General features: G+C 52.3%; 1 protein-coding gene across 1 annotated transcript; it reads right to left on the bottom strand.

The window, feature by feature from the left end:
* Positions 1 to 210: 210 nt before the first annotated feature.
* Positions 211 to 6,307, bottom strand: TGME49_262140 (chain a, pp2a-specific methylesterase apo form (pme), putative; the record flags this gene model as incomplete). Its single annotated transcript, XM_002365295.1, has 9 exons — positions 211 to 509; positions 1,089 to 1,246; positions 1,907 to 1,950; positions 2,318 to 2,546; positions 2,924 to 3,009; positions 3,650 to 3,939; positions 4,539 to 4,631; positions 5,311 to 5,389; positions 6,048 to 6,307. The coding sequence occupies 9 exons, from the start codon at positions 6,305 to 6,307 to the stop codon at positions 390 to 392; spliced, it is 1,359 nt and encodes a 452-aa protein (XP_002365336.1). The 3' UTR covers positions 211 to 389.
* Between the last annotated feature and the right edge of the window lie 4,304 nt (positions 6,308 to 10,611).

Here is a 10,611-nt window from a genome sequence, read left to right as displayed (position 1 = left end):
TGCCGCGGTCAGAACTGCCCACGTCCGTCGGGAGTGGACATATGGATTCGCTTTTCGAGTCGGAAATCGACAGCCGAACAAGGCGGCGACTTCTCGATCCCTCGCGCAACGAAACAGACAACGCACTAAGTCGAGCTCTCTGCTCGCCGAGCGTGAGCATTGGCAAGGGGGAAACGAAACGCGTCCCCCGGACACAGGTCCATGCATGCACATATCTGCAAATACCTACGAAATATACACATGCATATGCGGATACGTTTTTTGCACGTAGAAGACTTCGAAAGTCCACATGTACAGACATTACCAAACTGAGGATTTACATGTGGGGACAGGTGAGGACTCGTGGGGTCGTCGACTTCACGCGGCTTCCTAGTGTATGCACACTGCGTTTAACTCGCAGGCTTCGGCGCAGAGTGGTGGACGCGCCAAGGCTGGACAGAAGACTGGTCGAGGCGATAGCGCGAAATGAAATTCAGCAAGACATTTGCGACTTCTTGCGGCTGATCTTCCTGCACAGAAGAAATACGCAGTTCAGAGAGAGACGTCCGGGTGTACATACACCCCAAGGTCCATGCCTGTCCATTTTCTTGCGCGTGCCAGAAGTTCCTTTCGAAAAGAGCTTCCGCACCGAGTCACAAAGGAGAAGAGATTCTGTCTTGTTCTATCTGAAACTCTTCTCCTCAAGGACAAACAACAAAAGTCAATCGAAACCTCCGGCGACAGCTGGAACGCCACAGTTACACACATACACGTAAACCTCTACATTATTTATCAATATGATTCTACATGCATGTGAACATCAGCACACGTATAGATATCTACACAGGCAAAAATACTTATATTCATGTATATATATAGATATATATAGACATATAGAGATATAGATATATGACTGTAAAAGTGTGGCCACCTCTATACATATACAAGAATATATACAAATTATATATGTATATGTATATGTATGTATATGTATATGTGTGTATATGTATGTATATGTATATGTATGTATATGTATATCTCCGAAGTGAGAGGAATAACTCTGCAAAAGAATGTGGGCGCGCAACAGAGATGTGTGTCTCTTCGTTGACCTCGACGACGTGACCGGAGTAGGGCACAAGTTGCACTTGGAATTTTCCTTGCATGTGGGCGATCATCAGCTCTCGGTCGAGGCGGTCGTTCCCTGCACAGATAAGCACCTTCGTGCACCTTGCTTGCAAGAACAGAGAGGACATGCCGTCAAACCAGCCTGAGAAGCAACAAGGAGAAAAGGGAGACAAAGAGACAGTCGAGAGGCGACGAGCGTTCCATCGCAGGCGAGACGCAGCCAAGAGATACCGAGAGGAGCAGCGATCGACGAAATCCAGAGAAGGTAGCGAAACAACGCGAATGGACGTCGCGGCGAAAGACACGGCGCGAAGCAGGCACGAAGGGGACAGAAAGAAACAGCTGCTCAGAGAGAAAAGAGAGAAGCGACAGACACGACAGAGCGAAGAGCGAGATGCACCCAAAGACAGAGAGAAACGAAAGAGACAGAAGCAGAGACAGAGACGACGGAACGCGAGAGCGATACAGATAAAAAGAGAGAGCCATTTGATAAGTCGCGACAGGAAGAAACGTGGTAAGCAGAGAGAGGCACAGACAGAGAGAGAGAGGGGGGGAACGGCTACAGAAAGAGAAAGATAGAGGACGAGCCAAAAAAGAGGAATGGAGAGAAGTAGACATAGGCAGAGGGAGAAAAGACTGAATGAAGTAGAGAGAGAGCGACTGAGGAAGCCGGTGAAGAAAAAACACAGGAATCGAGCGCGCCGCACGAGCGCAAAGTGAGAGAAAAGCAAAACAAGAAGGAAAGCACTGGAACCATTCTGGAACTGGCGTCACCTCGAGTTTTCGCAGTTTGTTTCCTCACCTTCCCAGAAAGGCTGTGTCTTGGCCAAATCTGTTCGCCAGGTCCTGGGAGAGAGAAGCAGGAAAGAACAAAGAATTCAAACCTCATTTCGTCCATCGTCTCCATCCTCTTTCTCTCTTCGTCTCCATCCTCTTTCTCTCTTTGTTTCCTCCTCTCTGTCCTTCTCTTGTTGTCGACCTTTCTCCTTTCTGTTTCTGCCTTTTTCACTGCTCTGCTCCACCTCTGGTTGTCTCTTCTTCCCCCCCTCTTGATTCGTCCCCCACGTTCTTCACCCTCCCTCTCGCTATTTTTCTCCTCCTCCTCCCCCTTTCCTCTCTGTTCTTCTCTCTGTTTCTTCTTCTCTCTCTTCTCTCTGATTTCTGGTTCCTCCACCTTCTTCCTCCCGTGTCTCCTGCGCGTCAGTTCGCTCACCAGACGACGTCGTCTTCATGCCCAGGCGAGATTTCCTTCTTCAGAATGTCTCGGACGTCTCTTCTGCGGGTCTGCACGAGCTGCGAGGGAAGCGAGACGCGGGCGCTTTCTTCGTTTTTCAGAGTTCCGGATCGAATCGCCCAACAAACTGCCTCGCGAGGCGAAGTGAACACCGTTGGAAGCCTCTTGATGAAGGACGCCATGTGGGGCAACGCAGCCATCGCTGTGCCTGGAAAAGCCGCCAGAGGCAGACGAAGGCGAGAGAGAAGAAGCGACAGACAGAGGCGAAGTGAAGACGAGGAAGAACGAGGAGGAAGAACAGAGGGGACTTTCACACACGACGATCGTTACACCAGACAAGGATTTCTGACCTCTGGACCGCCTTAATACAGCCGCCGTTCACATGCTACTGCACGAAGCAGGGACAGAGGAATAGAGGGAGAGAAGGGGGAAGAAGAGAGGAGAAAGAGGAAGGAGAAACAGACTGAAAGACGGTGAGTACGACCCGTAATGAAGGAAGGAAAAGCCTGCAAGCAGAAGGGCAGAAGGAACAAGAACGAGATAAAGGAAAAGGGAGTGAACCGAGAAGAAAGAAAAACGTCTCACCTTCGACGACGTCGACAACGACAAGCCCGTGGAGAGCAGGAAGCTTCCCAGAAGCAGCAATGCGCGTGGCGATGGCTCCTCCCATGCTGAAAAAACATAACATGCCCTTTTTAATTTTTGTTTTCAGTCCTCAAATCTGGCAAACTCGCTCTCGTAACTTCTCTCTTCTCTCCTGTGCTATTTTCATTTGCTTCTCTTTACACAATATGTCGTCGTTCGTGTCTCTGACTGTTTCTGTCCGCTCTCTCGTTCTTTTCCTCCTTCTCTCTGCTCCTCTCTCTCTCTCTGTGTCTCGGGGATTGTCTCTATCATCTGTCTTTCTTTCTCCTCCCCTGTTCGCTTCTCTCTTGTATGTCTCTCGACTGCGAAAAAGCACTTGCGCTTGCGTTCGCAACTTCCGTCTTCTCTTTGCGTGTCTCTGTCCTCCCCGTTTTCCTTGTGTTTCGCGCTGAAACCTGTCCTTCCTTTCTTTCCTCCCTGTGTATCTGAGCAAAGTTTCGCGCATTCGCTTCCCTTTCGCTCGCTCTGAACAGCCTTCCGTTCATCTCTGCTCTCTTTCCTGGCTCCGAGACAGACGCTTCTTCTTCTCCACTGTGCATGCGTCTCCCCTGTCTCCCCGTGCCTGCTCTCTCTCGCTGGGTCGCGCGTCCGCTGCCGCCGCACCGTTCCTCCGAGACGCCGTCCCCGCCTCGCTCCGCGTGGAGACACTCTCCCCTCCTTCCTCACCTGTGACCTACGATGATGATGCACGGGTCGGCGCTTCTCTTCAGTCCTGGGAGCGGAGCGACTGGAATAAAAGGACTGCACGCCTTCGAGTCTCCTGCCTCTGCCGCGGGAGCCTCCGCCCACTTCGTCTTGTGGATGCTCTCGTAGATCTGTCGACAGTAAAACTCCACGACTGCCAGACCGTCACTGACCAGCCGAGCCGCACTGAAATCCGTATCTTCTTCGCACCGCGTGTCTCCGTGGCCGCGCGCGTCGTACGCGATGCACCTCACTTGCGGCCCCAAGGCTTTCTGCGCAGCAGAGAAGGCGGGAGAACGGATCGAAGGAAGCGAGCTTGCGATAAACAAGGAAACGCACGAGTCGGCATGACCGAAGCAAGAAGGCCTTGGCAGAAAAGAAACAGGAAGAGAAGATCGAGACGCATTCGAGAGACGGAGCAAAACGAAGCGAGTCCTTGCACTGCAGACGAAACAGAAAACTGCTGTGCACCCTTCAGCTCACGCGGTCGCGCGTCACAACGCACGCAAGCATTTGCGAAACGGCCGCCAGAGTCGAAGAGGACGTCTGTCAACGCCGAAACGCCGAGACAAAGAACGGGACAGCACCCAGAGGCGAAGCTCCTCGCTGACGGTGAAGAAAGGAGAACACAGAGGCACAGATCCTGTTTCTGGAGAACCGGAGACGGATGCTCTCTCTCTCTCTGTGACGAAACCCCAAAACGGACGTTTCCTTTTGTGAACAAACATCGAAAAAACATCGTTCGTTTTTGTGAACTGACGCCGAACAGATACTTCTCTATGGCTCGAGAAACATGACTACGTTCTTCCTTTTCCTAAAGGATCGGGTGTGCCGAAGTTCACAGAGCAGAAGCAATTCTGCTTGTCCTTACAGCAACGAGCGACCAGCTGAGAGCAGTGTGGCCGCCGCCGTGGAGGAAGAAGCAGATCGGGCCTTCGGATCCAGATCGATAGACGCGAAACGACTGGAAAAGGAAAACACAGACGCCATCTGCGTGTAAATAAGCGTCGGCACTGGAGCTGTTTACGTCGAGAAGAGCTTCAGCCTCTTGCATCCGCGAAGCATCAACTCTGATGGACTTCTCCCTCTTCCACTGCTTTTCTCAGTCAGACGACACACCGACAGAAGCCTCTCGACGACAGAAAGTGAAGTGTAACTCGCGAGAAGACGTGCCAACAGGCGATGTAAAGAGCTTCTTGTGAGTTCACCCTGTCAGAGAAACTCATTCACGCACGGTCCCCGTCGGGAAAACAATTTTTGACCCCCCAAAAGAATGGCGCAAACAAAAGGAATGACCTTGAGACGTATTCGAGAGTGATCTGCGTTTTCGTCTGAAGACTCCCCGACTCCTTCTTCTACGGACATGGAGGCTACGCCGCCAACGCAGAAGTCCGAGGTGACCGGAAAGAAACAGAGAGACAGCAGAGAAGTCCACAGGCAGTGGAGTCGTTTTGACAGAAGACTCGAGAAGAAAAACTTGCAGCAAGAGACGAACCGCCAGAGAAGGAAAATCCAAATTCGTCTGTGGGAGAAAGCAAACTCAGTCGAGGGCTCAGACGGCCCACAGAAACAGATCCGGACGCTTGAGCTCTGACGCTTCGTCAACCAAGAAAAAGTTCACCGAGCTGGCTTGATGAACGTACATCGTTTGGGTTCTCCGTCGGGTGGATGTCCTCCTGGACCTCCCAGTAGTCACTCCACTTTAGAAGAGGTTCCACAGATCTGCAGAGAAAAGCATTTTCTCCGAGAGCAGTCGGTCTGCACGAACTTCTTCCTCTCGAAGCACGTCGCACCGAAAGAACAAAGCCTGTCCGTAAACAGGAGACTCAATCACTCGGCACCTCTCCCGGCTGACTGACAACGCCCTCGAGTTTACGGTTCACGGACAAGGCACACCGTGACAGAAAAAGGAAACCGGTTTCCTTCCATCTGCGAAAGACCTCTCCACCAAAAACTCTTGTGTGTCTTTCTCTCGCGCCTCCTCTCTTCTTGTCCTCCCTCTCGTCACGCGTTCGAAATGCTCTTGCAAAACAAAGTGCGTGGTTTCCTCGTCTGTTTCTCTCCTCGCTGCGCATGCGTCTGCCTCAGCCTCTCCGACAACTCCCCGGTTTTTCCTGACCCCCTCAAGTTCCAGAACAGCTCTTGAGGCCTGCAGTAAGTCGACCCTGAACCGTAGCCGCCTTCTGTCGAATTCTGACGTAATGCAGTCAACCTTCTTTCTTGTTATGCGTTGACGACTACATTGATATGTCTCATCGCTAGCAATATCGTCACTAACATGTGAGGGCAGAAGAAGCCCTCAGCTTCGCTCTTTTTATCTCTACGTTGATAAGATGTACCGTTCTTTACATTTTTTTTGTCGCTACCACAGATGCCTCACCGCGAGCGACTCCTGCCTTTGCCTCTGGAGGCTGCGTTCGCCGCTCTCTCGTCCTTGGCGGGGTCCGCTGGGTTTAGTTCGTTTCTCGAGTGCTTCCCCCGTCCCCTGGAGGACCTTTCAATTCCTTCCTCCTCATCGCGCTCCTCCAGAACGGCCTTCATCACATGCGAGGGTGGCGGCGACGCGGGAGGCGGCGGTGTGTGAGCAGGCGGCATGCATGTGGGGTACGTAGGCGGTGGAAGAAAGAAGTCGTTATCCATCTTTTCGACGAGAGGCGAGGCCGGCTTGACACTCGAGGAGCAAGCGACGAAGCCACAGAGGGGGAGGAAGCGACGAAAAAAAACAGGGAGGAAGGCGATGGGCAGAGCGTGGAGACTGGAGAGTCACGCAGCCGAGGCAGAGACGGCTTGGCAGGCGACGCGGGGGAGAGGAGATGAAAAAGCAGGACGAGACAGCAGTGTGGTAGAACCGAGGGAAGGCCGCATAAGGTCCTTTCGTGAGTGAGTCGATGGGCTCGCAAAGCAAAACCGACTCACATAAAAAGGGCAAATGCCGGGGGAGAGCCATACGGAAGGAGGCAGGCGGATGACGCCCCCGCGGCGATTCAGCACCACGACGGAAGACGGAGAAGAGACGAGTCGCCAGGCGGTGCTTTGCTCTCCTAGCAGTCACTTGCACCTTGTAAATCGACGGCGAAGGAGAGGAGACACAATCGGCGGAAAAACATTCCGAAACACAGAGAGCGCGGCACTGCGTAGCTCCACATCGGAAAGGAGGGAAGCGGGCAAGTTCGCGGGCAAAGAAGAGCTGAGAGATGGAGCAGACGCGGCAGTGAAGACGACGAAAAGCGCGAGACTCAGGTCCGCACAGAAATCGAGGGACGGAAGCCTGCAGAGCCCTTTCTGCAGCGTCTTGCGCGTAAGCCAGACAAGGCAACGCGTAACTCGGACCTCTTCTGGTTAGGTGCCACGTGTATATACACCTGAGGATGCAGCACGAATTCCGGCGAAGTCTGATGAAAGGATTTGCGCTCAGCTCGCTGAAGAGATTCGGAGGAACTGCCACGGGGACGCAGACGACATTGAATTTTGCACGAGAGGGGAAGCCTTTTTCACCGACGCGACCAGCAGAGGCGCGCTGTACTCAAACGGCTGCTCGGACCAGCCATTTCACGAGATGCGGCATGCCCGCTGTGAGGAAGCAGCTCTCAGGAACTGTGTTGGAATATCGCGACGACAGGCGCATGAAAGACATCACTCTGGTGTCGAGCGTGCGCTGAGAAAGGCTCGCCCGTCCCGGACAAAAAGCTGTTTAAGCGCGTAGCTGCCTAGTTGGTGTCGCGCGCGGAGGACCGGCCTGCTGGCGTGCTCAGCTGCATGCACCACTGAATCCGGAAAAGTTAGGGCACAACGGTGGTAACGGTGAATGGGAGAATCTGGACTGCGCGCCGCTGTTAGAGCATTTTCCTTCACAGGGTTTTCTCTGTCAGGACGGTCGCGTTTGTTTCTAACGACGGAGGCAAACTGCAGGCGGGAAACCGCCTCGACCATGCGTCCCTCCTCACCCTTTGCTCGGACTGGCGAGGGTGCATGCGACGATGAGAACGCCTCTTTTTATAGACGGAAAAACGACAATCCTCGGCAGAATGTGAATTCTACGTCGATACTTAAAATGTGCTCAAAGTAGGGAACCTGAAAGAGAGATACAGGCGACGTCTCGAATAGAGATTGCTCACCTAGGACTGCTCGACATAAATACAGATAGAGTTTGAGATTCCAACCAGAACCAGGGCGTTTCGCGGAGAAAAAACGAGCGCGACGAAATGACTGAGACGAATTGGTAGTCCAGCCTTCGCAAAGTATTCCTGGTTGATGTTCTGCCGACATATTCCACTTGTACGGAACGCCTGTGGCAGGGTTTGGTGTCCTTGCACGGTTGCTGTCGCGGGTCGAGGACAGCACCGCCTTCTCCTGCTCGACAGCACTAGAAACAAAGAAATTATCTTCTCGGCGCATTCACACGCGCTGCCGACAAGTTGGCAGAAATGCCTCTGTGGCGATTCATTTGCCTTGCTTTAGCAAACACGGAGACGAGAGCTTTGTGCTAGGTGGCGGGTAATTGAAACTCGCGTGGTTTTCGAGTCGGGCTCCTGTGTGTAAAGTTCGTTGTTTTCCTTGAATTTTCGGAAGGAGAGGGTTGGACGTGCTGTCTTAACGAGTAAGATACATTCCCTGTCGTGGCGATTGAACTGCGGAAGAGTCGAGTATTAGCCACACATAACCAGCGGGGAAAGAGCGCTCACCCAGTTGCTGAACTAGTGCCGGGGCAACCGATGAGAGCGTGGACGGGAGGGCGGCTGCCAGGGGCCTGCAGCGCATGTCACTTACACGCAGGCAGGTGTCTGAGAAAGTGAGGAACAGCCACCAACTGTACTGAAGGTGACACACCAAGCTCGGCATGTCCGCAGTCGTAGTAAGATGTCGGAAGGATTTTCAACCGAGCACTTTTACAGGCTGCCTTTTCGATCTAGCCGTGGCCTCTACGACCTCAATATCGGTTCTGTACGGAGGATGTGGGAACTTCTCTGTTCCAACCTGGCTTCGTGGCAGATCGGCGTGTGCTGCGACTGGAAGAAATCAAAAGTCATGGGATATTTTCAGAGCGTGCCTCTGATCGGAGTTTAATGGGGTCTTTTCAGTGCATGCAGATGAGCTATTTCCACGTTGGAACTGAAGAGGCACTGACAGATCGTAGACGCAAGAAGGTGCGACCATGTGGAGAGAGCGGCGCTGCCGTTGGATTTTTTTACCGGCGGCGAACACATTTCTCAGAAGGGTACGCGAGAACATATCCTTGGGGTTCGACTGCGTTCCCAGGAAATGCGGGCACCACGTTCGTGAGTGCCACTTAGTCGCACTTGTCTATTTCCGCCGACAGAAGAAGTCCTGCTCTCGGTACAATGCAGCTTAGACATATACAGTTGTAGCCGAATACTCTCAGAATCACATCTGTGCGTTAAAACACCTTCTGATCTCTGGAATGCAAGGACTGCTGAGCTGTACAACCACACTCGTGCAGAGAAGGCTGTTTCAATTGAGCACGCAGTTGCTTCTCTGCGTGAGCGCATGGCCAGAGTGCCACGAATATGACAAGGAACGCAGGGAAAGGGGATTTGTTTCCTGGAACCCCGAACGTGCCCGGGTCGCACATTCCACATGCTTTGTTAATACAGAAGGCGCACGGAGAGACTCCGACACATTTGCCAGCAATTTTTTCGACGTCGACAGAAAAATGTTTCCTCAGAGATCGTTTTTGCCCCCTTGGTGTGTTGGGTCTGAAAGTTTACCTTCCTGCACTTCCTCGCAAAGGACTTCTTTTCTTTGAAACTTGCCTTGTTACCATCAGTACGATCTCATAGAAACCTTGTGGTCTATACAGTACAACGGGACAGAGGATCGAACCTGCGACACAAAAACGTCTCGGATGACTGTGTACTACAGGCTACGAAAGACCGAAGTGCCACAGTTTGGTGTCCGGCTGGACTGAGCTGGAGAAAGAGGAAGGGGGAAAACTTCGTTTCATCAAGAAAAAGGAAACTAGGGGAGAATATCATCTTAGCCAACGCAAACAGCTGGTGTGTGTCATTGGAGGGGGAACGTGTGTAAAGTGCTCTTGCCTCTTTGCCTTCTTGCCAGATGATACCCTTGAGTAGCCCCCCTAAGAAAAGGTGACAAACCTGCGACATACCTCTACTTGTGTCCAGCCATCCCAACACAGCAGCTCTTTTTCCGATGGAAACTGGAAGTGACAACTCCAGCAGCAAAGCTCTAAACCCTCTGTAGCTACGGAAAAAGCAGGAATGTGGTTTACAGCCGTGTCCGCCTGTCTCGCCCCTCTTGTTCCTCTGCTTGTCAGGTGAGCATGCCGAAAAAAAGACAGCCTAGAGAAGAAAAGTCTGCAACACGTCCTCGAAAAAAACTGTACACGGTTTCGAATTTCCGTGCTTTCCGAGAGCTGCCTTCTCGCTTTTTCTTGCTGTTTCCAAAGTCGCTGTTGAGAGGTCGGAAAACCCGCTGTCGACAGCCAGACTGTCTCACGCAAAGACGGTTGTCTTGGCCGCTCCAACGTGAAAGGCTGCAGCAGTTTCTTACCGGGAAAAGTGGGAGATTCACCGCATTCCAAGATGCTTTGTGAGAAGTTTTCGCTTTGCAGAGGGCAAAAGACGCAAGAGTCCTCCGCTGTTCCAAGGAGAAACTCTCTATCATCAGGGTCCCGTGTTCTGCGCAGCTTTGCGATGTGCGAGCGCGCAAGACGCTGCTGAGAGCACTTGCGCTTGAAAACGAATGGCCTGTAAAACCGAAGAGAACGGCGTTTCCACTTTTTATTTCCTTCGACAAACGAAGCGAAAGTGGCGGACTGCTAGCCTTAAATTTGGGCTAAATCCTCGGTGTCTTGGTGCCGACGCTTCGCGCGTTTCTCCTGGACCATAGTCCCGTCAGGCAAAAAAAACTATTTGAAACGCTTCCAACCTCTTTTGCCTTTGTCTTGGGTTTCTTTTTGAAGG

The sequence above is a fragment of the Toxoplasma gondii genome, chromosome VIIb (genome assembly GCF_000006565.2).
Source record: "Toxoplasma gondii ME49 chromosome VIIb, whole genome shotgun sequence".
In the NCBI taxonomy this organism is placed as follows: Eukaryota; Apicomplexa; class Conoidasida; order Eucoccidiorida; family Sarcocystidae; genus Toxoplasma; species Toxoplasma gondii.
This window is presented reverse-complemented; position numbering and strand designations above follow the sequence as displayed.